At 42.8% G+C, this 27551-nt stretch overlaps 1 protein-coding gene across 4 annotated transcripts; it reads right to left on the bottom strand.

The window, feature by feature from the left end:
- ldb1b (LIM-domain binding 1b) lies at window positions 1–26689 on the bottom strand. Of its 4 annotated transcripts, none has more exons than XM_061050775.1 (11): window positions 16741–16843; window positions 10909–11011; window positions 8893–8937; window positions 8592–8667; window positions 8406–8508; window positions 8089–8261; window positions 7017–7139; window positions 6852–6935; window positions 4125–4248; window positions 3875–4023; window positions 1–2309 (listed from the first exon to the last, which is right to left on the bottom strand). In XM_061050775.1, exons 1-11 carry the CDS (start codon window positions 16772–16774, stop codon window positions 2079–2081), a joined length of 1245 nt encoding a protein of 414 aa, XP_060906758.1. In that variant the 5' UTR covers window positions 16775–16843; the 3' UTR covers window positions 1–2078. The 4 variants fall into 4 exon arrangements, with proteins under 4 accessions (XP_060906758.1, XP_060906766.1, XP_060906750.1 ...); XM_061050783.1 differs by lacking the exon at window positions 16741–16843 and adding an exon at window positions 13289–13666 and having other exon boundaries at window positions 10909–11022; XM_061050767.1 differs by lacking the exon at window positions 16741–16843 and adding an exon at window positions 26266–26689 and having other exon boundaries at window positions 6852–7139.
- Between the last annotated feature and the right edge of the window lie 862 nt (window positions 26690–27551).

Below are 27551 nucleotides of genomic sequence, written 5' to 3'. Positions count from 1 at the left end.
TTAAAGTGAAAATGTATCTTTTTATTGGTACCATACATTAATTATCAAGGGCAGAAACTAACCAAATCAAAAAATATATATCAAACGATGATTTTTCTACAGGGATTGGAGAAGGTACAAGTCACCATTCAAACACAATCAGAACTGTTGCTGGAATCAACTGTAAAGAAATGAACTAGTACAAAATCAACAGAGCTCCAGCTGTGTCTCTCACACTTTACAGTCAGCATTGCTACCAAATATGCCGAGTGAACTTCATGGTGAGCTGGCTTTAGAACATGTTTGGATGATTGATGGTATCACTCGATTTGTCTTGAGAGACTTACAAGAAAGCATTAAAACACAGCCAGTGATAAAACATGAAATTCACCGGTTAACTTAAAAATCAGTGAGCACATTCTCTTGACATCAGGTTTAGAGCTGCAGTACATAAATTGTGATGAAAGTTAGTGAAAATAATCACTTCCTGTATGGATGAAATAAACGAGTTAAGTTCTAAAATTTCAAAAATAAATACAAAAAAAATCAACTCAATCATCTCTTCATGGTGTCATTGTACCCTCGGGGGTTTTGTAATTTAATTTACACAAGTTTTAAAAAAGAGGGAAGAGCAGGGGGGAGATAGAGGGGACAGGTTCATGAGTGTTTTTTCTCCTTTTTCCTATTTTTGTTTCTTTACATTAGATCGGGATGGCTTTAGGTAAATCTAAGTAAGAATACATTTTATTACAGTCAGACAGAACTTTGCTACTACCTTAAATATACAAGCACAAATACACAAAAATTTAAATCTCCAAAAAAAAATAGGAACAAAAAGACAAAATAAAAACATCCACACTAAATTATTTCTCTTTTATCAACATAAAAGATAAAAACAATATATTTTAGAGGGGGGAGGGATAAAAGTCCTGTTTTGCTCCTTGGTCTGTAGCTTTTCAGTATTGGTAGAAAATAAAAAAGTAACAATTGAAATGAAGGCGTTTAATACAAATTAAAAAACATTCTAGGGAAATATATACTGTATAAAAACTCTTAAAATGTGTTACTGTGTGTGTGTGTGTGTGTGTGTGTGTGTGTGTGTGTGTGTGTGTGTGTGTGTGTGTGTGTGTGTGTGTGTGTGTGTGTGTGTGTGTGTGTGTGTGTGTGTGTGTGTGTGAGCGTGTGTGTGTTGTAAATGCTCTCTGTTTGAAAGACTCACTGTAGTTTGTTTAGAGACAGCTCGGGCACTAGGGGACTCAAATCCTTCAAACTCACATGTGTCAATGTTGTGTGTGTGTGAGTGTGTGTGTGTGTGTGTGTGTGTCTGTCTGTGTAAAGTTTTGCTAGTGCCACATTTCAGCTCTCCTACTCATGTGTGAAGTTCAATGGTTTTATAGAGTGGCTCTAAATTCTGGTCTGCCAGCTTCAGCAAAGACACAAATAAGCTCAGACTACCTTCTTTCTCTCCACACACACACGCACACGCACGCGCACACACCCTCTATAAAGAGACATTACCGGTGACTTGTCCTTCAAACAGAGCAGACCAGAATTCAAAGCCGTATTTAGAGGACTGGTGGACAAGTGGTCCCTAAGCAACTCGCCACCGTCTGGACGCCCCTGACGCCAACATGCCCTCCACCCTTAAAGCCCTCCGCTGACCTACACCTGGACTTCAGTGTGGATAGTTAAGTGAGCACAGTTCTTCTCCTTTGGGTAACATTCCCAGGCCTTCTCAATCACATCTTCCAGGATCAGTGTCCAAAACGAAAACAAGCGAGAGCAGGAGATTTTGAGTGTGAGATGAGGAAAAGGGAGGCAGGTGGGACACATATGAAGAAGTCACAGCAAAGAGGATACCTTGTGAAATTCTTCCAGCTCAATGACAAAGTCTGAGACACACTGAGCATGAATCTGATGAATCTGAGCTCAACAGTTATGTCTGGGGCTTGCCGGCGGGTTGTCGCTGTTGCAAGCATGGCTGTTGGGTTGGGTTGGGTTTGGTTGGGTTGGGTTGGGGGGGGGGCAGGGGGGCGGTCTGTAAGAAGTGACAGAGAGAGGAGGGGATGTTTGTGTTGAGGTTTGCAGGGCTCTGGGCTCTACTGCGATGCCTGTGAGGTGGGGTTGTCGCTCTTGCTCTCCTGGCTGGAGGGGGCCTTGTTGTTCCAGGGCGAGTTGGAGCCCAGCGCAGGCGAGTTGTTGAAGCTGTCCTCGTCGTCGATGCCGTTGGCGGCGTCAAACTGCGTGTTCTCCAGCCGTGTGATCAGACGCTCATCTTCATCTCCAAACTCTCCCCCCATCAGTGTGGGCTCACCGACTACCATCACATCCTGCAGGGACACAAAAAAGAGCCCCGACATTTAATATGTTTGTTATGTGGAGGAGGAACTCAGGTTTTGACATTAAAAACTATAGCAAAAAAATATATTTATCCAAATACTGCAAACTACTAGGGATGATCCTAGTGGCTTATTGATAATTTGTCTAAACAAATATTTAAATTCAGACTACGCAACTAGTCTAAAGTTAAGAAAACACTCAGGAAACAATCCAAGTTGAGCATGATTTTTAACACGGCTAAACAAGGTATCACAGCATCAGCCGAGTGTGGCTAGTGTTAGCAGTTCTAGCACTGCCAGCCTTGTGTCCTCCTTGCAGGTTCAATGCGGTCATGCATTGCTTTGATTGAGTTGAATTCAACTACAACCTAAACGCAGCCTACCACACTGTGCTTGTTTAGCAGAGCATAATAATGCAGCAGTATGGAAGTAGCCGTTAATTGGAGCTACAGTCCCAGGTTATTTTAGATATAGCCTCTGACCAGCAAAGTGCGCCTGAATTAATAGAAATGTTGATAATGAGTCGACCGACTAGTAATTCTGGTTACTCACACACATGCCGACTGAAAACTCTCCTTAACAAACAATGTCCTTGAGCTAGCATTTGATACTTTTACTTATGAACTGCTGCAGCAGCAACAGAGCAACCAACAATGAAGGAAAAGTATGTTCTGTGAAACCACGGCCGTTTTCTTGCTTTTTGGCTTCAAAGAGGGAAAAGCCAGTGTTCAAGACATTAGTGTATATTTTCTTGGTTGAGCTTTCTTTTATCACATACAGGCATACATTCCTCCCTCATCCTTTACTTTTAAATCCCCATCCCTGTTGGACTTGTCATGTTGCAATGTTTCTCCTAAAGAGAAGTATTTGGCTTTTAATCAGACAGAGCATTTATATGAGCCAAAAACATAATTATGTCTCATTAAACCGTTAAACTTTCTCCAGCTCAAAATCAACTCCCACAAACCTTCTGTCAAAGATTTAACTCCTCATCCAACTTTTGTAAGTCAGACACTAAATTCAAACTCTTTCCTCCATCAGTAACTTTCTCTAAAGTTTGTCACGTGGTTTTAGAGATGCAGCACATTACCAGTGTTTAGCCCCTGTACATGGGGCAAACGGGAACCTTATTTACTGGTGCACGTTTGACAATGAAAGAAGAACTATCTGAGTTTCTCCAACACACTAGCTTGCCAGCATAAAATTGATTCAACAGCAGATACACATTGGCTTCTGACATCTGTGCATGTGACATCATTAGACAATTCATGCCACTGTAAAATATATTCTTATTTCCCCAAAGGCCATTTATGTCCAAACCACTATAACACCATCGAGAAAAAATCTACATCTCTGGTGACGAGCTGTACCTGAATGCATTACAGCTGTATTTATTTTGATGTAATACGATGTCCTGTCACCGTGTCCTACCTTAGTTGCTATCTAATGACAACACATGAAGAAATGAAACAGTGTATGTATGAACGCAGCGCTAATGTTTCTGTTTGGAGGTGTAGTTGCATGGTACCAACACTAGAGAGCAGCGATGTACTCACTGGAACTTGGCTGGAGAGAGGGAAGCCGCTGCCAGGACTCTTCTTTTTGTTGTTGTTGTTATTATTAGTTCCTCCTCCTCCACTGATGGTGCTGCCTCCTGACATCTTACGCTTCCGCCGTTTATTTGGGGCTTGTCTTGACGGCTCAGCTGTTGAATTAGGATGGAGAGAAAGACGATTTAAAAAAACAAAACATTCTCAGTTGGTAAATCTGGTGTCTGCCTTCATTTGTTATGTTCAGTTTGCCTACCCGGTGGCGCCACCATCCTCTGCCATTTCTGGAATAGGCAGGTCTTGAGGCAGTCTCTGGGGCTGAGGCTGTACGTCTTGTGTCTGGACATCAGCTCCTGCATGGGCTCCAGAATCACACACAGCTGCAGGAGGGAACGGAGAGTTTAGAGATTACACTGTGTTTAAGATCATTAGAGATTCTCTGATCGATCAGGCAGCATCATTAGCAGCTGGTGTTCCCTGTAATGACTTCATCTGTATCAGTTCTGACATCAGATAACCAGATATTAAATACAATCCAGGAGGGAATTAAAGAGAGCAATCCAATAAACATGAGTTTCCGTCACTCACACTTATTACAGCCTCTCCCTATTCAAGGCAACCATGTTTTAGATTCATCCTCCTATGGATCTGAGGCAGAGCTATTTACTCAGTCTTTACCACAGACAACTTGAGTTCAGGTATGTTTTAACTTCAAGCATCTATTTAGCCTTCTAGTAAGGCAGGAGTTGCCATTCCTAAAGATAGCAAGACATTTCAAGTTATCAATGTTTCACACAATAGAACTGGGCTTCTCAAACTGAGGTTCCTGATCCCCCAGGTGGTCGCCAGGGGGTGCTTGAAGGGTTGTAATAACTTGGAGGTGGGGGGGAATTTAAAAAACATAAAAAATTCCATTATTTGCTGCATATTAACGTTTGTATTATTTTTCAGTGCCAATCGTTCATTTAAATAAATCACACACACCAGTCGAGCCAATCAGAACCGAGCAGCAATGAGTGACACCGATATAGAAGAAAGTTGCTGTACCACTGAAAGCTAGCTAGCTACCTTAAAACAGAAAGACTGTTTATAAGAAAGGAAAGACATCATGAATGTAATGAATGAAATCTAAAAATGTTTGTGTACTGTTGCTATTATTGTTGTTATTGTTAAGAGAAATAATAAAGGACTGTTTTATGTCCTTAGCATAACAACATTAGGGAACCCTGCATTAGAGAGCAATCTGTTAGTGTGATATTGAGCAGCTGCGTCTGGCTGCAGAGATTCTTATCAACTTCTCACTTAAAAAATAACAGGAACTCCACAGTGGGACTTCAATGCTGCTCTGATCATTTCTAGAAAAACTAAATATTTAATATTTTCATAATTTGAAGCTGTGACGTCAATTAAAAAATGACTTGACAGGTTGTAACTTTTTCAGCATCTCTAATGCAGCTGCTTCCTGTAAAAAACAAAAACTTTGGAAGTCAGGTTGTATTCAAGTCTATTTAGCTTTCACTGTATTCTGGTGCAACACAAGATACAAGCAGTCACCTCATTCTCTACACATTACCTTTAATTGGTCATTTATGTGCTGAAGCCTAACAAACCATGACAACGTTTTTAAAAGACGGCAACAAGCAGCAGGGCTGGTTGTTAAATCAAATAACAATAAATATCAATATTGGCATTATTCATGTGGGAGGAGTTTCATGGTGCCGACAGAAGCTTGAAGAAATCAGCTATGACACTAGAGCAGAACCAGTTTAAATTAAATAGAGTCTCTCTCTCTCTCGTCCCAGCATGTCAGGGGGGACTGTGAAGTGACCTACAGCTAACATTGGCTATGTTTGTTTTTGGTACAGTGTTCAATGTTGTCATTAAAACCAGTAGACACACAAAACTCAAGTTTGAGTCAAAGTTTGGGGTAAGAAATCAGTGTCTCCCAGGTGCTGGTAGCGTAGTGGATAGTGCACACACGCCATGAAAGGACGTTTAAGTCCTCTATGCGGACAGCTCATGTTCGAATCCGACCTTGGGCATCTTTGCCCGCAAGTTATTCCGCACTCTCTCTCTCTACCTGATTTCTGACTCTATCCACTGTCCTATCTCTACAACAAAGGCACAAAAAGCCTGAAATTTGTAACAATCCTTAAAAAAAAAAAAAAAAATCAGTGTCTCTGCTGTGCTCTTCAGTTGACACAGAGTCTCTTGTGAAAGACTTCCGGCCAAAGAACCACTAACGTCCCTGTAGGAAACATCATGTTTACAATTTAAATTCACGTTCACTGTAGGTTTTGGTCTCTCTGTTTCACTTCTCCTCCGTCACAGAAGACGTTTACTTTCTTCACCGTCCATTCAAACAATGTTTCACAGTTGAGAAGTGGTTATGTACCGATGCAATAAACTATACACCAACTAGCTGTCGTCACTGCTGCTGCTGCTAGGCAGGATTAACTACACTGAATAAAAGTCTACGGTCTCATCCATCTAAATGTGATCACAGTCTCAAATCAAGATTTGAAAATCTTTACTAAGACATATTTAGTAGTTACATTTATGTTGTGCTAATATTGTTTCAAAGAAGGGCCTTTTTGAAAACGGCTTCAACTCTGGACTCAAAGAGTTAACACTGGACGGCTGTGAATCAGTTGGTAGAGTCGGCCATCTCTCAATGAGGGGTTCGATCCCCAGCTCTTGAAGCAACATGTACGATGTGTCCTTGGGCAAGACACTTAACCCTGCATTACTCCCGCTGGTTCTTCAGCGACGTATGAATGTGTATGAATGGGATGAGTTACTTCTGATGGTCACTTTACATAGCAGCCTCTGCCATCAGTGTCTAATCGCTAGGTGAGACATGCAGTGAAAATGCACTTTGAGTAGTCAGAAGACGAGAAAATCTACTAATAATAAGTCAATGAAGAGGATAAAGAACAAGAACGGGGTCTTTCCAGAGGTCAAATCTCGTGTGCTCACTTACTCGGAGGTAGTTGAGGGTGGAGTTGGACAGGCCACATCTTGTAATGTTTTTGGACAGCTGGTCCAGCATCTGTGGGTCCTGGGCCTGAGACATCAAAAGGAGAGAGGTTATAAAGCTGAAACACACACACACACACACGTTGTCTTTCTGTCTGTCTGCACTCACATGCATGGCCAGTATGCTGCGGGGAATGAGTTCACGGTGTTGTCTGATGCTGAAGTGCCACGTCTTTATCCTCATCATGTCGTCAAACATGAACTCCAGGTACAGACGCCCTTCTACACACACCTGCAGCAGGTCAGAGGACAGAGGTCAGTATACAGCATTTAGAGGTAGCATGACTGGGGTCTCCTCCAGGAAACTTTTAACCCCAAACATTTCTCTTCTTTCATTCTGATCAATTCTTAGGCATCCATTTGTGCATTTTCTGCAGAACTTTATAATAATAATTTAGTCCTTAGTCCTCTTTTGAAATCTGTAACTACATTTTCACACAGATGAATGCATCCATTAGAAGACTTAAACAGAAGAGTGCACTGTAAAAGTTCTAGTCAGATTTTTTCACACAAACCGAGGTCCGGAGCTCCCTGACATGATCGCCTCCCTCTCTGTCTGTAACCTGATTAACAGAACATTGCATTTTAAAGTTCCCCTTGTGATTATGTTATCACAACAGCATAACTTTAAGTTATTTGTCTATTGTTTGCCACATTTCCCACTGGGAAAGGTGGGTGCAAAAAGTATTTGTCCGTTTTGCTTTTTCAAGATATTTCCTTTCTTGAAATGTTTGTTTACGTCAACATGAGAACAACAGACCTAGGAGTAACTTTTGTGAACGTCCAGAGATCAAACAAAGAGAAAAGAAACAAGTTGGAGAGGGCAGATTGTGTTGAATCCTTATTTTTAACCAGTGTGGTTGGGATTTGAAACATTTTAGGCAGAGCTTCTTTGCAGGATGTGAGTGACGTGCAGATAAGAGGAAGCTTTGCTCAGCAGTTTGTGTTCAGTAATATGCTACACCTTTTGCTTTGCTTTCAATCATATCATGCCTGCTCTGGCTCACGCTCTCATATACTGTGGGGGTGGGATGCTCCGTTGGATATTTACATTTTAGCATAAGGAAACCGGGCAATAATAATTATATTTTCCAACATTTTAACACATATTCAAATTTGTACGCTATTAACATTCAAACTGAAAATTAATCCTTGTAATGGCTCGAGACAAAAACACACACCTGTGTGAACATGGGCTTCCCGTTCTGGGTGACCATGGTGCACTGATCACAGTCGAGGGAGACAAAGTTATTGTGGAAGGACTCCTTAGGATGTTTCAGCACGTAGTAGAGCTCAGTGGCACCGCCCTCGAATATACTTCTGAAGTACCTCGGAATCAACGTCCGACCAATTGCTTAAAAAGAGGCGAGAAAAACACAAAGGGCATTAGACCGGGAGAAGCTGTCGAGAAAAGGTGTTCGGTCAGTGTGTAGTCAGCCACTGTGTTAAAGAGGCATGTCTGAAACAGAGAGGGAATGTGTCCCTGAGGTTTTCTTACTGTAGCGTTTGGGTCCATCCTCCAGACAAAAAGTTATAGTCAACATGGCGTCATCTTCAAAGAACTCAGTAGTAAACGCGTCCCACCACAAGTTATCACACTCCTACAGGGAGCGGAGGAGAAACAGTAAGTTACCAACACAACGACTGGACTGCTTTCACTTTGAGTATGCATGTGTGTACAAACCTCTGTCCAGTTCTGTAGCCGTTTGTTGAGTTCAAATATTCTGTAGTCTGTCTGGTTGCCATATGGTGTGTGCCTCCTGCTCCATCATGGAACGGCAGAATGAGGAAGGGGGGGACAAGATGTGGATGGAGAACAGTTAGGTTTAAGGAAGATGAAGGATAACATCACTCGTTCTTTCAGATATGTGTCAACTGGTAACTGGTTAAGTCTGGTTAGAGACAAGAAAAAAAACTATCTCCAACAGAGAAAAAATCAAAACTTGTACATCAGTTTTAGATAAAGAGAAATACAGCACTCTTACCCTATCCCTGGCTCCAGGTATGTGGGAGGATACATTGGGGTGGGACTGTCGAAACAAGAGACAAAGACATTATTACATTAAAGCTAAGGTGATAATATGCCCTCCTTCAGGAGCAACTCTGTCTTTAAGACTCTGGGAAGCAGGCCAAACATGCAACAAATTGGATGATACAAGGAGACGGTAAATAACAACCCTTCTCATATACACACACCAACATCAACTGTGGCTGATTTGGTTACTGAAAACAAGACAAGCTGTAAAGCACGCCCCGCAATCCTGCATGGGGAAAACTCTCCAACCTTCCGTAACCATTGAATTTAAAGAGGACATATTGTGAAAAATCCACTTTTACAGTGTTTTTGAACATATATTTGGGTAACCTGAGTGTCTACTGACCCACAAAATGTGAAATAAACCCATCCAGTCTTTTGTTTGTGGTCTGCATAAGTCTTACAAGACAGAGAAAAATGCTCCGTTTAAAAATTTGCTCAATTTGTGATGTGACAGTGGGATTATGGTAAAAAAAAATCCCCTCCCCTGGTATCTCCACCCCCAGCCTAGAACAAAACTAACAGGTCGACCATTTTTATTCTTGCTACTGAGGAGTGATTTCTACTGGGAAAACTCAGGGGGGTCATTACATTTAAAGAGACACACACACCAAAACGGAGCGTTCTGAGAGAGCTGGTTTATACAGGGTCACAAACCTCCTCTGGTGCTTGATTCATGTTATATTTTGAACAAAGCACAGCACAGATGTTTCATTTAGACCACAGGGGACTGTCTTTAAAAGGTGGAAAAAGGGGATAATATGTCCTCTTGAGTTAAGCAATAAACATTAGATGCACACGGTAGTCCACAAGAGATGTTTGCACAGATCATGTGATGTTACTGGTGGTAGACTAAGACTTATCAATCAATCTTTATAGTTATCTCAAGACACAGAGGGAGATTCAGAGAGAAAGACACGGATAGAGAGCAACAACAACAACAACAAACGTGAATAAGGTAGCTATATGCCAATAATAATGAAGAAGCAGTAGCAAGTGGAACACCCTTTCAATGAATGAAATAAAGAATACAAGGATACTCTTGACAAATTATCAGCAGTTTAACTCTTTAACCAAGAATTTTAAGTAGAATACTTTACACTAAAGTTACATTATTGTTTTACATTCCACACTGGGTCCTGGGAAATTACCTTTTAATTATTCTTTAATGAATTTTAGAATTAATATACACTTTAAACATCTCAGTTTTCATTGGGGAAGTCTATAAACCCTCTCCTTCACCCTTTGGCTGCTTTGAGGAGGACAAGAAATGTATCTCATCAAGTCTTCTCTAATTCACATTTGTGATGTTTTCACACATGCACAAAACTCCTGAAAACTTCTTGAACTTTTACAGGCGAGCTGCATGTGTGAATGCAGACTGAATTTTGAAGCTGCTTCATTATGTTTTCTCCTCATCCGTATGTTCTTCTCCCTGCTTTCATAGATACCATGAACAAGACCAACTAAACAAAGCACAGATACAAAAGCAAAGGTTGTCATCATTTGATGACAGTTTAATGGCACTTGTCATGATTTGTCATACAAGTTTCTGATTTCTCTGCACTTTTACATATTGTTCTCCTTTAGTGATGTTCTGTCTCTTAAGACCAAGAGGGATAGTCTCCTGCTATGAGCTACATGCGTGAGGAAGCTACTCAGCAAGATTTCATGGACAGTCTGCCTGAAGACAAGCAAGACTTGATGTTGCCAAAATTACTTTCTACGGTATGACTAGCCAGAACAAGCTTCCAAGTGGAGTAGATTTCCACTGGATGTTTTCTCCACTAACATCTATTTGTGAGAAGTAAAGTCTTGATGTTGTTCAGGCTGGATTGGGAATGCTATATGAACACGATGTGTAATAATGGGAATGCCAGTAGAAGATGGGCCTAGCACTGACACTGTGATCTTCTTACCCGGAGTAAACTCAACAACACACAGGAAACACAGACATAAAACTCACCCCACGTCTCTGTCCAGCATAGTGCCGGGGTGGAAAGGGGGAAAAGTGCTACCGTTTGGGGGCTCCTTGGGGGAGTACAGCTTGAATGACTTGGAGGAACAGCCTGGAAGAGAGGTGAGGAAATAGAGAAAGACCATTAATTTCACGCTTCATTCTTAATTACAAGTTGACAAGTAAGAAAAATTGTCAGAGATTAGTGCCTCAGGATAACGGCAACCATGACTTATGTAAGGGCAAAATTTAACTTCAAAGTGAACCAAAAAACAGGAAAGAGAATATGGTACACCCTTGAGTATTACAGAGGCATTTCTAATGTTTGTTTGGCACTTTTAGAGAGGCACAATGAATGACTGTATCATGCGAGGGTGAAGGCACACGCAGCCTGAACTGTCCAATATGGCCCTGTTTCAGTTGGCTGCACTCATTCACAGGTCATCCCCAATCTGGTTTAATAAAGATGCAGAACAACAAGAAGGCGCTACCGCTACACTAATATAAAAAACTGCTGCCCTCCATCTACAAACAGCAATCACAAGGAGAGCCATACTGACTTCATTCACACCCACATAAAAAAACAACAAAACAGATGAATCTGTCTCACACACAAAGCTCCATCCCTTGTTCTACTCTAATTGCCCAGCTCTCCAATAAAGGCCAACCAGGCGTGCCGGCCTTGGGGTCGTGACCCTTGCCGTCACCATAGCGAAGCCCCGCCTTATTAATGTCGCTCTGTCTTGTCCCCGCATATTAAGCATATCTCTGACAACGTGTGTGTAATGAAAGAGAGATATAAATCTGGAGCCCGGAGAAGGGGGAAGACGCTCGTAGTGCGAAGTTATATGAACATGTATGATTAACCTTTAAGCAGGAGATATCATGATTTGGAAACAAAGCAGTGGTGATATGTGTATTTTATGAAATTAAGACAATTAGGAGTACGGTCCCACTATGGTTAAAATGAATACAGACTTTTTTTTTTTAACAGTGAAGTGTCACTATCACAGTTCGTTTGCTGTATTTTAGTCAAGGACTTAACAGAAACGCAAACTTGCAGATATCAGCAGACAAATTGACACAAGGTGGACAGACAGCAGCCATGTCAAACACTAGTCTAGGAGGCCTCACTGATCACACATTTGTTTTCATATTCACTCACAGCCAGTGCAGAAAAAGTGACAGCAGAGGACTTGCATCTTTTCTGATTTCTAAGCTAGTTTCCCACAGTATGTATAACTACAGCTTAACTCTGCAGGTGAGTTAACAAGAAGTGAACCAGTTTTACATGTACAGGTAGCACAGATTGAGGTCTTCTACAAAACATCCATACCTGCCTCTACTAAACAAGTTGTTTACTGCATGAGCCGGCTATGCTATAGTCTGAATGCAGCACCAGAAGAAAACAAATGGGGTTGATAAATAAATAAATAATCAATTCTTATGTGTCCATTAGTTGTTGAGAGCTCCATTAGCTCCTCTCCTCTCCCGTTAGCGGTTAATGACAGGCAGTCACAATCTCATCAGCTGGACTCCACTTCCTCCACTGGGAATCCTGTCCACTGCTCACTTACAACACACACACACACACACACAGTATATACATATCATATCCATTATACATGCACACATCCTGCAGGCTTGAGGGATGGCCAGCCCACCACAAACCATCAGAACAAAATGTGTTGAGCAACATAGATGTTGAAGGTAGTCGCTACTTTTGATTTTAAGTAAACAAAACACACACACACACATATAATAGTAACCTGTGGTGGTTTTGGATTTCTGCACCTCCAGACCATGATTGTTGGGGGACATGCAGCTTGTTAATACTGAACCATAACCTACTTTATCAAACTGTTCACATAAACCGACGTGAACCTGCTTTTTTAAACATTTTTAAGCAGTATTTAAAACATCATTTAGCTCTCAACTTCACCATCCAGAGCAGATTTGGAGTTGTGGTGGTTACAAAGGCAATTAGAAAGGCTGCCAGCGCATCATGCTAACAGTTAGCTTCCAGCTAAGCTAAAAGCCGTCGGTAAACTTCGCTACATAATACCAACGAAAGTCGGATATAACCAACAAGAAACACGCAAAAATACAGATTTGTTATGATAAATAACCTCGACACCACTAGCCACAAAAACAACACTACCCTAAGCCTGCAGGGCAAGTCAGAAAACAGATAGTACCACTTAGCTCCTGTTAGCCGTCCTGCTAACGCCTTAGCGTCAATTCCCTTTTCAACGAAAAAAATCACTGGAACAAGTTCCCCCACGAAACAACCACGGCGGCTCGTAAGCCTCATCCAACCACAAAACCAGTTAGAAACCAAAGTAAAAGCGTGTGTTTGGGAGAAGCGAGCTTTTACCTGTAAAAGAAGTCCAATCAGAAAATTGATGTTTACAGATCCGTGATGAGAGACCGTGTGTACGCGCCGTGCGTAAGAACCGATAGGCCCGCTGGACGCAACGTATCAACACAATACGTCCCCCTGAACAGGATCAATGAAAAAAACCTCTTCAAACCAAGAGACCGCAACGGAATAAGGCCGAAATAGCGGGAGTCGGTCGGTTATGTTTTGTCCCGCATGAGGCCTTGTCAGTGGGCTGAAGCCTGCTGTGGGTTTACATACGGACCCAGATGAGCCCTTTGTTCACGGGAGGACATGAACAATAGCTGTAGGCCCTCCTCCTCCTATCCCTCTGCAATGCATTTACTCCTCTCTCCTCTGCCCAGCACCGCCAGCCGCCCTCTCCCCCTGCTCCTCCTCCTCCTCCTCCCCCCACTAATGCACAACTGCACATGAAGGTTGTCTGGTAAGCATTTTTTTCCCCTTCCTTCCTCCTCCCTGCTTCCCATCCCATCCTTGTAAGTGACACAAATGAGAATTGGCCTAATGCAGCCGAGTGGAAATGTGTGTCGAAATGAAGATCATGCTGACTGCAAAGTGGTTTCGTGTCTGCCTAATTAGTGCACATCAGCCTGCTGAAAACAACTGAACTGAGACAGTGACATGAGCCTGGTCATATGCATTATACACTATGTGTCTATGCAGTTATCTCCATGTGAATCTGATGCAGCAGCATGATGAGTCACAAGTTAATTGAGATCTTCTACATTAACTTCCGTAAGGCTAAGAGACTGGGGTTGTTTACAATCAATTGTGTCTTTCAGTTTGCACATTGAACTGTCTCCAGGGTAGAACAGTAAATCCCTTAACCACTGGGAATGTCTCCCTCTTTCCATCTCTGTGCAGAGACACACAGAAATGAACACATAACAACCACACAGGAAGCACTAAACCAAAGGGAGAATCCCATAGGCCTCTAAATCTGCTTAAATCGCCTCAAATCATAATCAGATATTCAGATCACAGCCAGCGAGGACTCACCCATATGGCCGAAGTTGGGATAAAAAAAGAACAAGTATTAGGTCAGTAGTTTTCATATGCAAGGGGATGTCATCATGTTAATTTGAAATGCAGTATTCATCCTTTAAGCACTGTTTACAGGCGCTCCCATATCAATTCTTTCCTTTGAATCACTGAAGCACTTTCCCCTGCCTCGATTATTTAAGGTCGCTGCAGCCACCAGCGTGAATGTGGCTCTGATTTATTCACAACTCATGTACACAGGCAGTGAAAACACAATGTTTCATCAATGATTTATCCTCAAATTAAGCTGCTCATGGGAGCCCCTGTATTGAAATAGGAAACAGACCTACGCAGAGGCTGCTGTACATTTTAACACCAGTGTTCATAGCATGGGCTTTATTATGACAATATAATAATAATAATAATAATAATAATAATAGTTTTTAAGCTCAGGTAGAACTCTTTGTGAGCGGAGGTGTTTGGTTTACATCAGTTTTTTTAAAATCATAAATGTGCTGTGCAATGATTTTGTGCAAAATCATGTTATGGAACAACTTTTTTTTAAAATGTAAAAATAAGCAGTGTTCAGACTTCAAGAGTTTTTAAAACCAGATTCTCTCCAGAGTGCAGATGAAGGATCAGTTCAACAAGAGGTTGCAGGCAGGTCTGTCAATTTTTGATTTTGTTTACAATATTTATATACAGGTGTTTCTTTAAAGAATAAATGAAGGGGTGCTGATTGCCCAGCGTGGTCGCATCCCATGTACAGAGGCTATAGCCATCAGGTTCAAGTCCGACCTGTTGCTCCTATCCCACGTCATTCCCCTCCCTCTCTCCTGATTTCAAACTCTATCCACAGTCCTATCTGAATAAAGGCAAAAAGCCCAATAAAAAAAGGATCAAATTAAAAGGTAAGAATTAAAAATTTTAAAAGAAAATGACAGTCCACATGATAGAATTTCACATAAGGAACATATTAATAATACAAAGGTTTGTCCAAAATTAAGTCCATAGTAGTAGTTATAATGATAATTATTATCATAGTATCCCTTGTCATTTTTTTATGCAGCTGCATGTTTAAGAACTTGATTTTTCCTCTGCTTTAATTTGGTGGCATTATAATCAACCTTGTTTCCGAGATTCTGACGTCTTATCACGTGGTATGATGAGCTTATACTGTATGTTTATTACTCCATCTGTTTAATCTTCTGCCACTGTGCAGATGTCTTTTTTTCTGTCTGGATGGGAAAACAAACTGACCCTTTTTCATTGTCTTAATGAAGACAAAAACCCAAATGCAGCCCCTCTTTGCAGACTTCAGTGTTTGTTGAAGTGAAGTGTCTCTCAGGGCATGGCACACACAGAGAGAGAGAGCATTATCTGCTCTGAGGCTCGTGTCTCACCCGACCTGCATGAAGATGCTCGGGCTGACTTTATGTATTTTGGTCTGACAATGCTGAGCACTTCTCAGCTCACGAGCCTCCTGTCACTCTGCTGGCAGCATCTTTGTGTGTCTAGTACCAGGGGGAGGTGTATGCAGTTGTAGCTTAGACTGTCTGCTGTGGGTGACTTATGTGGATTTGCCTATCTTACATTCACTGGCCCCTGTAACCATGGCAACACAAGCAGTCAATGCTGTCACAACCAGAGCGAGGAAGAATCATCCATGGAAATGGACACACAAGGGTTAATCCTGTGTGTGTGTGTGTGTGTCTCCAAAGCTTGCCCATTGAAATGGTACACGACGGGGTTAATCCCTGCTGCATATGTGTGTGCGTGTGTGTGTGTGTGTGTGTGTGCACGTGTGAGTGTGTGTTTGTCTGGGTGATGTAGAGGAGGTGGGGGTGGGAGGTGTGTCAGGATAAGGCTTGAAGGGCTTACACACACCGTCTCTTTCGCTCTCAGGCATACGGCAGGCCTTATCTCTAACCAGCACCCCAACCAGCGAACACACACACACACACACACACCCACACACACACCACACACACACCACACACACACACACACACACACACACACAGACACACAACACACACACACACCCACACACCCACACACACACACACACACACACACACACACACCCACACACCCACACACACACACACACACACACACACACACACACACACACGCCTGCCCAAACACTTACCAGTCATCCTTATTTTCTAACTTGCAGTCTTACATTCACACCTAAAGCCATAAATCCATGTACTCTAAGTGATTAGAGCTGCAGCATGCGGTGGCTGAATAAACTCCTGAAGTGCACAGTGTGATGTTTCCATAAGCCTAAACCTACAACTGCAACTTGTTTAATTCGCCATTATCAAAGTCAAAAAACGAGGCAATAAGCAAACTTGGACACAACATCAACAAGCCAGGAAATATATATATATAACCTCAGGGGTTCTGTTGCTGCTTTGGCTGCGAGAAACACAAAAAGGAAAGAGACTTACCCCCTTCAGTTTTTAGCTGTTCTGACATCGCCATTTTGTCACCCACAAACACACTTTCACAGCTACACACTGATCTAACTCAGAGACAAACTCTGTTTTCATGCCTCTCCCTCTCTCTGATATCTCCCATGTCCAGACTGTCAGGCTCAGGGGCACGAGGAAGGGGTGGAGGGGGTGTCTACATTACGTGTGTGTGTGTGTGTGTGTGTGTCTGTGTGTCTGTGTGTGTGCATGTCCATCCATGTCCATCCAAGTGTCAGCATGTGTGTGCGTGTATGTGGGCTCATGCATATGTGTGTGTGTATGGGCCCAAGCATGTAAGGCATGTGTAAGTGCAAATGTGTGCAGCGTGCCACTTCCACTCACAAGTCAACAGGAAACTGACAGCACACACATCTGCCAGAGTTCTGATAACGCGCGTCCCAGACGCCCTCCCTTCAACACAAGTCTAAACACTGATCTGGAGACAGTTTGGTGTTGGTAAAAGTGTAGAGACCACCCTGACTAAACCGATCCTGGGTTAGAGATGACAGCTACATTTGAAAGGGAGGACTTAAGTTAATTGTTGTTTTTTCCGTTTTTCTCCAAAACAGGAATGAACAAAAAAAAACACTCCTGTTTTCATTTATCACATTTCTTTCCCCAAAGCTTCTGTTCCACTGCATCTCACCTCCGCATAGTAATAAAGTCAGAAAACTGTTAACACATCAGAAGCACAGATAGTCTCTTTCCTTTATATGGAAGCTAGATGTCTCTGGAGCTCTTTTCAGCGGCCACTGCCTGCCAGGTTTGAAACACTTGGCAGCTCTGCTCTCTGATTGGCTCAGTCGGAGGGACAAAGATCTATGTGTCTGATTCAGCTCTGATAGAAGATCCAAAGGACTAGCTGCCACTTTTTGGAGGATTTGGCACCAACTGAGAACATTGGAAAGCTTTATAGCAAAGTGCCTGTTAGCCAGCATCAAAAAAACGTATCTAGTAGCCTAAATGAACTTTACCGGCTTAATTCTGTGCTGCTCTCTTCTTTATTTACAGCTGTTGTCATTTTACTGATATAGATTATAACCGATATGATAAAATTGTAAATTTAAAAACCATCGGCATCTTTCTAAAGTTATTTTCAACTCAAACTATAACAGTAAAGCTCCTGTGAGGAGTATTTTAGATGGTAACGAAACAGCCGAGACGAGGCATACTGTAAAAGGATTCCCCCCCCCCCCCTATACATTTTCTGTGGCATGTAAAATAAAGGTTCCAATTTTAAGTTAGAGAACAGCACTCAAGAAATTATCAACTGAAGAAGACCTCGGGTCAAAACGTTGTGATGAATTAAAACTTTTTGTGGCATTTGATCAAGTGTGCGGGCCTATCTTCTTCCACAGTCTGCTGATTTTGCACTGCCCTTGACTTAAGTGATGTGTGTATACCTCCTTTTTCTAAGAGAACACCACTTACACATTTGTATGACAAGATCAGCAAAGAGATAAATCATCTCTCTTTGGCAACAGGGGTCACCTAAATTGACAACAGGAGCTTTAAAGGTGCACTATGTAGTTTTGGGAGGGAAATGTGAAAGTTGGAAAAATGTACAGATTCTGTGGTATATGTTATAACTCTATACACAAACTGTGTTTCTCAGAGGAAAATTTGGTCCCTGTAACACTGTTTGAAGATAAAATGCTACGTGAGAGATTATGGTAGGGGGCCCGCAACAGTGAAAACGTAACTCTCCTGGTAGCTTTTTTAGCTCCAAACAGTGTTCAAGGGACCAATATTCCCTTTAAATAAAGTTTGTGTATTTAGGTCAGAATATAGCATAGAATTGTTTCACTTCTCCCATTTTTAAATGTCACCACCAAATCTACATAGTGCACCTTTAAGTAACCTTCTAATGGTAAATGGACTTGAGCTTATAAAGCACTTTTCTAGTCTTCTGACTACTCAAGGCGCTTTTACACTGCAGGTGACACCTCCACATTCACACACTGATGGCAGAGGCTGAGATGTAAATTGTCCATTCATACACATTCACACGCCACTGATGAAGCAGTTGGAGCATCTTGGGGTTAAGTGTCTTCCTAAGGACACATCAGACACATGGTTGCAGGAGCTGGGGATCAAACCCCGGACCTCCAGTTGACGGATGACCAACTCTACCAACTGAGCCAGCCAGGCCTTTGAGTATTATGAGAATAAAGCCAAACTGCTGTAAGTTTATTGAACAGTTTCTCGAGCAGCCCTGGGTTGTTGATGTTTTTTCTATGCTAATAATTGTTTTATGCCATGTTTCATTTTAAACAGAACCGCTATAAACCAAACCAGTCAAGGCAGGAGAGCCAAATCCAGAAAAAGTTAGCAAGCAAGATAGCAACAGCTAGCAGATGAAGCTAAATATGAAGTTTGATCAGTAGCTTATTCCACGGATTGCGATACATATTTTATGATTAACATCCCCAAGGTTGTTTTTGTAATATGGTAACAATCGGGAACTAGCTAGATTAATCCAGATATAATGAACTAGAATTATTGTCTCACAGTCGTGTGCCTCTGCAAACCAGGGAAGTTCAGATGTGTGAGTTTGTTCAGAGACATAAAACTCAGTCAGATTCCTTTTTCTGTGTTCACAGCTTTGACCAATAAAGTCTTTTCTAGAAAGCCAACTGAAGGGGGTTTGTTTTCCAAACAACAACACTATAATGAACCTGATTAAAGGCAACAAGACTGGCTTACCAGAGGAGCAGTGACTGCCATCTTTTCTTTTTACAGTACAAGGATTATCTATGGAAGCCTTAAACCCTTTGTATTGTTGATACAGAGACTTGATGTAAATCTGTCCTGTGTTACAGATTTCTGCTGAAATATTTGTACTCCAGTATCTCTGCTTTTATGCCTTTTATTGACAGGACAGAGGACAGAGCTTAATATTTACAGTTTATGGGATAGAGTAGGAAAATATGGGAGAGAAAGTGGGGAAACACGTGTATGAACGGAACTGCCCACTATAGCCTCTGTTATTTTATATCTGTATATATTATGGGTGTATCACGGCTTTGTTGGCAACTGTACAAATCAAGAGCAATACTTTATGCCTTCTTAATTCCATGACTGAGATTTATGGCCATATGTAGGTCTATTAAAAAAAGAAAAGAGCATGATTTCTCTTGTTTGATCTAATACAGTAACAAAAACAGACTTGACTTTACTATTATAATTTTATTAAATTTAAAAAGTTTCTCTCATCAAGCCAGAAATAAAAATGGTAAATAATGCTACCATATAAAGAAATGTGTGGATAAATACTGACATCAGTAGCCTATCTCTTTTTTAAACTTTTGAACACAACTTTTGTTTTTTCAAAATAAAAAAAGCCTATATCTATTTTTTTGGTCACCACTCTTTAAATGCGCCAAAAAAAGATCAACTCGCTTACAATTCTGAATCGGTCTATATTTTAGGAGCCACATCCCCTCCTCCTTACACGTGGACAACCAGCTGTTGATATAACTCACAATAAACGTCCACTCAGTCTGCAAGCTTTAATTATTACAGCAAACATTGTGTCCTAAGTTTGTTTGACCTGTTTTGTAATAACTTAATCATAAAGTCATTACAGTAAAAAGATATGCCTGTAATGACTTTTAGTACAAGATGACAGCTTCATTGTGTATTCAATGACTTTATGATTATTGCATCGATTAGAAGAGGCTCCGTGATTTGTTTCATGTTTAATACTTTGGATTGGCTCAATTTAAACATTTACATGAAGTGATTTTATCCATAAACAATTTTCTGTTCTGCATTTAATGAACCATTATCATACATTTTTTTAGATTAAGAAGACACATTTTCTTCTTTAATTGATTCGTTATATTTTTTTTTAAACATACATAAAACTCAAATGATCTGTCCCAAAGAGTACGCTTACTGTTTAATTTGTATTACTGTAATTAAAAGAACATTAAACATTTTCACATTCTCGTAGGCCTATTTCTACTTTGACTTTAGACAAGGATTCAGATTTCTTCTTCTATCACGGCTCTTCTGTCTGATGAAAATGATTATTGATGGGGCTACTTAGAAACCGCACATGAAATCACAGCAGCTAAACATAAAAATAAAAAAACACAACAATCAAAGCTGTTATGCAAATGAGCTCTGTAAGTCGAACTGTATGCAAATGAATCCGTTGTTATTCCTCACAGAGCGATCACTCTCCATGTGATTTACAGTCAGAGACTTCACTGTGCATCATTTACAGAGGGAGAAATTAGAGCTGACCTACAATCAGAGCTCGCTCTTTGATAGCAGCGCCCTCGTGTGGCCACGGCGAGTCGGTGTGTTTGTTTTCATGCCGTCCAACAGTATTTTCTCACTCGCTGGGTGAATTCCCTGCTCAGGATTTTCTCTGGCAGGCGAACACAGACACCCTGCAACAGGGGAACCTCAACGGCAACGCGTCACATGTTCGTCCAGGCCAATGGGTGACGGGATTAAATCGGGAGAAATCATGCTTTTGGCCGGTCTTCATTATTATAGATCATCTGTGTTCATTAAAAAAACATAAATGTTGATAATAAAGCGACTTAATGATCAGTATTATTACCCATCATCCTCTGCTTTTTCACTCTGGCATTTTGCAGGTGGCTTAGTCTTTAAAAGAGAGAGAGAGAGTGTGTGTGTGTGTGTGTGTGTGTGTGTGTGTGTGTGTGTGTGTGTGTGTGTGTGTGTGTGTGTGTGTGTGTGTGTGGTGTGTGTGTGGCAGCAGCGGCTGGTGTCAGCTGACAGCTGTGTGAGGGGAGATGACAGTGCCCTGATGCTGCGTTCTCTGTTCTCTGGGAGCCATTTTGTCTGTCTCTGATCTCAGAGTCAGGTCTGCACCCCCCCCCCCCCCCCCCCCCACCCACCCACCCCCCTCAGCCAATCACGTCACCGCTCAGCCTTGCAGAAAACATAGAAACACAGTCTGATCTCTCTCTCTCACTTTGTCTCACCCTTTTCTCCCTCCCTCCCTCCCTCCCTCCCACTCCTCCTGCGCTCCTACAGTGCTCATCTCCCACTCGCTCTCTTTCCTCGGCTCTTCTGCTCTCTGCCTTCTCCCCCCCTCCTCCTCCTCCTCCGTCACCTCTCTCCTCTCCTGTTTTCTCTTTTCCTGCTGACACCCTGCCTGCTCCTCCTCTCCCTCTTAATCCACATCGCTCTCTTCCCTTCCATCACACCCCCTTCCTCCCCTCCTCCTCCTCCTCCTCCTCCTCCTCCTCCTCCTCAGCCTCTCTTGTTGTGCAACCCGTTTCCAAACAGCTCAGCCTTTGTGCCTTTTTGTCTGTTGCCATTTCAGCCGGGCTGCAGTCTTTACTCATTTTCCTCCAATCAGGGACACCATGTGACTCTCTGCATGAGAGGGCACAGTCCCTTCCCCCTCCTCTTCTCTCCTCCATCTCTCTCTCTCTCTCTCTCTCTCTCCCTCTCATCCCTCCTTACCCCCAACCCCAACCCCACGTCCCCCCCTCCCCTCCCCTCCCCTCCCCTCCCCTCATCCAGCCAGCCAGTCAGCCAGCCAACATACGCTAGCAATCAGAGGAGTCAAAGAGAAACAGGGAGTGAAGGGAGGAGGGAAAGGGAGGGGAGGATTGAAGGTATATACACAGTGTGTAGTGAAACATTGTTCAGGGTTGAGGCAGGATAGAAACGAAGAAACAAGGGGTGGGGGTGGGGGGGGGGGGGTATCGGGGTCAACGCAGAGTCTGGTTGACCACAAACACAAAACATCTGTAGCCGCAGAGAGCAAGCTGTACTTTAGCCTCTTTTTGTGGGTGTACAGCACATCCACACACTCTACTCCAATGTTTATGTCATCCACATGTTGGGGCACAGGCTGTATGAGTATACACACACACACACACACACACACACACACACACACACACACACACACACACACACACACAATACATTCAACGCACAAACTTTGAGACCACCCAAGAAGGGGGAGGATCCCTCTGTGTTGAACACGGCTGTGGAATGTAAACAAGCGAGAAGGACCGAGAGAGAGAGAGGAGGACTGACTTCAGAGAGCCTTAGTACTTTTCTATTATTTTCTATTATTCTATTGTATATAGACAGAGCTGCCCCTCTTGACCCTCAGTAAGAGGATTTATAGTATAATTGGCAGCAGATATGTTGGCAGACGTGTGTGACTGATTCAGCATCAGTGTTGGGTCAAGTTTTGGGGTCACTTGAAGTTAACATGAGTGAATTGAAGTGATTGTTCTATAATTGGAGACAGTGTTTACATTGGATTGTAATTGCGTCATGTTACAGCGTGAGTGTAAGAGCAGCTTCAATCACCACACTGACTGTTTAATGCCTCCAGGTTTGCATGATAAAATAGACATGAATAACTTGGGTTGTGTATTAAAAGTTATAGTTGTATATTTACAACAAATAAAGCAAGAGAAGACAGAGTCAAATACAATGGGAAAAGCAACTCTGCACTCCTTTTTCCCTGCAAGTTGAATAGAAATCAGTGGAAAAAACAGAAAATGAGAGAATCCATGAAACAGAAAAACCAAGGGGAAAAGAAAGGGGAACACCAGAGAGAACAATATAAGCAAAAGTGGAGCGCACACGAGTGCGGTCATACGTCTTTTTGGAAATTTCCATGACCGCGTTGATTAAGTATGCAATCTGACCGCAAGATAGCCCAGGCCCGGTTCTAAACAAACGCTCCCGCCTCTTCTGTGCATGCTTGTTTAACGGCTGAGGTGGCAGCGTTTGCCTTCATAGCACGGGGCGCTGCGCAGAGATTGAAAACACAAGCGCACATGACACACACACACACACAAACACATACACACACACACACTCTTGGTTGCATGCAGTCAAATTTAACAGTGGTACACCATGCACGTTGCCCTGTGCCTTTGTGTGTTCAAGCAAATTGTCATCTGTTGTGTCTGGAGGGTTTGTCCTTGCTGATATCGAATCCGTCTGGTTTGATCACAATGCCAATATTTCTCTTTTTTCTACGTTTCTTCTGCTTCAGTGGTGTGCTATTTTTCATCCATTCATCCATCTTTGTATACTACAACGGGACGCAGACCAGGATGATTTGGCATTGTCTCATGATTGGCTTGTCTGAAACTTTCCGCCTTTTAAAAAAAATCTGTCAGCTCAAGACTTTCCAAACCACAAAACATGGGACCTGTTAGTGTTTCCATCTTTTCTCATGATTAAAGTCCAGACTGGCACCGGGGAAATCTGATCCTGTACGCGTGGTCGGCTAGATTTCTCTATGCACATCTCCGGCTGTGTGAGGTTTGACCACAGCGGCCACTGCGGCCTGTCGGCTGGAGAGAAGAGAGGAGGCCACGTCAGGGTGATACAGCACCACTCACTTCCTCCTCCTCTCCTGCTGCTGCTGCTGTATATTCAATAACAGAAGAATCTGAGTTCATATTTCATGGTTATGAATACATTTAAGCTATGAGATTATATTTCATGTCCTACACGGCCCACTGGGGGGGGCAACATAAATCGTTGTATCACTTAATATATTGCCTGAGGTTCAGGGCTCAGGGGTGCAGGTTTTATTTCTGGAACTTGATTTCCACTTTTCTTTCCTCCTCTGTCTGATAAAGTCAATAAAATGAAAGCAATGATCTGTTTGCTGTCAAGCTCAACAGTTTGGGGACTATAGGGAGTTTGATAGTCATAACAAGGCTTGACAAGTTGTATGCCTCTTATACGGTGGTCCAATGTGATGTAGATATAACCCCCTACAGTTTGCTCTCATTTCACATCCATGAAAACCCCCCTGGCTTTTACCCAACCGTTACATAAGGTTGTCAAAATGTTTGATACTTTTCAATACTTTTTGATACCAGAAGTCATATTTTGAATCCAAAGCTTCCGCAAAAGACCGAGCAGAAAATGTCCCAAGCACCATGGTAGGAAAATCAGAAAATCCAGACAGTAGGCAGGGTCTGTGCAGATTTAGACACCACCCACACTTCAACTGGATTAGGAGTGATACGTGTGATGGAATATTTAAAGGTTTATTTTTGGGGCTTTCCATGCCTTAATTCTAGAGATATAGGACAGTGGATAGAGTCAGAAATGGACGAGAGTGAGGGATGACATGCAGGAAAGAAGCCACAGGTCGGATTCGATACCGGGCTGCCCGCTTGGAGGACCACAGCCTCCATACATGGGGCCCGTGCACCAACAACGAGGGGGGGGGGATTGTGCAATTAACACCAAGGATTGAAATTCTGGTATCGTAAACCCCTACTTTAACAAACTTTAACTTTGAAACAAACACATATCTCAATCACAAAGTTGTTTCATTATCATGTTGTACATTTAAATCTAAAGTTAGTGCTTTAATTACACTTCAGTCTTAAAGCTCCAACCCAACCGGAGAGGAAAAACAGCAGCAGCTCAAGACCTGAGAGTAAAGTAGATGTAAAAGAAATCAGCTGAAACAAACAAATAATGATGCTGGTGACTGCAACGTGTGAGCAAAAGGTCAGCACCTTCTGCCTCTGGTGTGCACTCTCTGACCTCCTTACATGAACTCCAGCAGAGAGGACTTCTGGGTGAACGATGAGGATGGAAACCACCGAACAAGGCTGCTTAACAACGGTGGGACAAGGAGCTGCATTTTTTTTCAGGGATTGAAAATCAGATTTTTTAGTCAGATAAATGTGGCGAAAGTTCATTTTTCCAGACTAAAATCACAATGGAAAGTCTCAGACTGTGTCACTCTCATCTGGCTTTAGGCATCCTAAACGATCTCCTTCTCTGCGAGCTGTGAAACATCAGACATTCATTAATAAGTCTTGCGCGGGAAGAGGCAAGGACTCTCTCATGCAAGCCTTTGATCTGAGCCCGAGACCTCTGCCCTTTAAATGTCACACTTTGATCCTTCTGTTTTTTCTTGTCTTATGTTCTAGTCTTTGCATGAAGGTCAGTTTTTTTTTTTTCACCAAATTTGAACTGTAGATATGCGAGTGTTGCATCAAAGCTGACCTAAGGAGACTCGGTTGTCGAACCAGCCTGTCGGCCAGAAATCAACAGCAACAAGCAACATAAACAAAGTGAAGGAAGAAGTAGCATTAGTTTTGCCATGGCAACAACTTCATGGCCAGATGTTTGCATCACCGACAAAGACCCTTTTCGCTTCATCTCCAAATGTTAAAAAGCGCTTTGTAGTCAGCCCGAAGAGAGAAGTCGAAACTACATGTTGATCCATCTATTCTAGTATGATCTTTTCCCCTCCATCCTCTCTGCCATCACAGAGGGCGACCTCCCATGAGCCTTTGCAAACAGAGCCCCAGGGCCCAGTGGCACCTCTCTCCCTTGCCTCTCTCTGCCCGAGTCACGCCACGGCAGCTGCTGCACCGACTCACCAAAAATAAAACAGTAACAACGCGCAGAAAAAGTCAGCCGCTGACAACAGCATCAACGGCAGCAGCAGAAGCAGGGCTGTCGTTAACGGCAACCATCACCACGGCAGCTACTTACCGGGACACGCGCAGCCGCCCACAGACATCTTCTCACATGTCTGGTGTGAATCCGATCAGAATGATGGTGGTGGTGGTCCTGTTATCCCTGCTCTCTCTTCCTCTCTCCTCTTTCTCACCAGTCACTGCTGCCGCCACTGAGGCTGCTCACATGAGCGTCTGTTATCCCCACAGTTCACACACACACACAGAAACACAGAAACACACACACCACCAGGGAGCAAAGAGAGGGAGGGAGGGAGGAGAGTGTGACGATGAGGGAGGAAAAGAGAAAAAAGAGGGGAAGAAGAGGTTAAAAAAAAAGAGCACATACACACAAAGGATCGGATTCTCTCAGTTGTAGCTGTACACTGTGAATCACAATGTGTATGTGTTTAAGAGTGTGTGTGCAAGTGTGTGTGTGTGTGTGTGTGTTTGTGTGTTATAGAGTGAGAAGAATTCTGTTCCTGCCTCTGCTCTGCCCTCACCCTCATCAGCCCTGCAAATTACAGCTCAGGTGGGAGGAGAGAGGGAGAGAAAGAGAGGAAGAGAAAGGGAGGGAACGAGAGGCTGAGTGCTCCAGAGAGAGAGAGAGAGAGAGAGAGTGTGTGTGCGTGCGTGTGCGTGTGTGAATGTGTGTGCTAGAGCGAGGCAGGGAGAGAGAGAGTGGACTGTCAAAGTGACCTGAGAGGCAGATTTGAGAGAATAACAACCATGTGATGTGGGTCCTTTTTTCCCCCGTTAAATATGTAGAGGCTGTTTTTCACTGCTGCTGCTGTAAAGACACACACACACACACACACACACACACGCACACACACACACACACACACACACACACAGATCATTTAAACCTGTGTGTGTGTGTGTGTGTGTGTGTGTGTGTGTGTGTGTGTGTGTGTGTGTGTGTGTGTGTGTGTGTGTGTGTGTGTGTGTGTGTGCGCTGCAGCCGTCTGAGTGGCTTGTTACCATCCTGCGAAGGTCTGCTACATGGCAGGGAGGGCAAGGGGGAGGTAGAGAAAGAAAGGGGGGAGGAAAAGGGAGAAGACTGTGTGCGGAGGGGGGGTGAGGGGTGACGTGCCTCCGCTCTCTATCTCACTCTCTCTCCCCCTGTCGTCTCCCTTTCTCGCCCATTCACTCTCTCGCTCTGTTAGTCTTTCTGTCTGCAGTGTGCCACACAGTGTTGCTCTCTCGCTTCACTCATCTTCCCGTCTCCTCGGCCATTTATCTCTCCTGCCCCCCCCCCCTTCTCCTCCCACCTCTCTTTCCTTATATCTCTTTTTTTCCTGTTTTACCTTTCCTTCTCAC

The sequence above is a fragment of the Labrus mixtus genome, chromosome 2, assembly GCF_963584025.1.
Source record: "Labrus mixtus chromosome 2, fLabMix1.1, whole genome shotgun sequence".
NCBI classification, from domain to species: Eukaryota; Metazoa; Chordata; class Actinopteri; order Labriformes; family Labridae; genus Labrus; species Labrus mixtus.
This window is presented reverse-complemented; position numbering and strand designations above follow the sequence as displayed.

What these genes read in the sequence shown, in the direction of transcription:
- ldb1b (XM_061050758.1), bottom strand. Translation starts at nt 16,774, where the DNA reads ATGGCGATGTCAGAACAGCTAAAAACTGAAGGGG. An exon ending in ATGCTGGACAGAGACGTGGG is followed by an intron (nt 8,938 to 10,908) that starts GTGAGTTTTATG and finishes TTGTTTCGACAG; the next exon opens with TCCCACCCCAATGTATCCTC. An exon ending in GGCTACAGAACTGGACAGAG is followed by an intron (nt 8,509 to 8,591) that starts GTTTGTACACAC and finishes CGCTCCCTGTAG; the next exon opens with GAGTGTGATAACTTGTGGTG.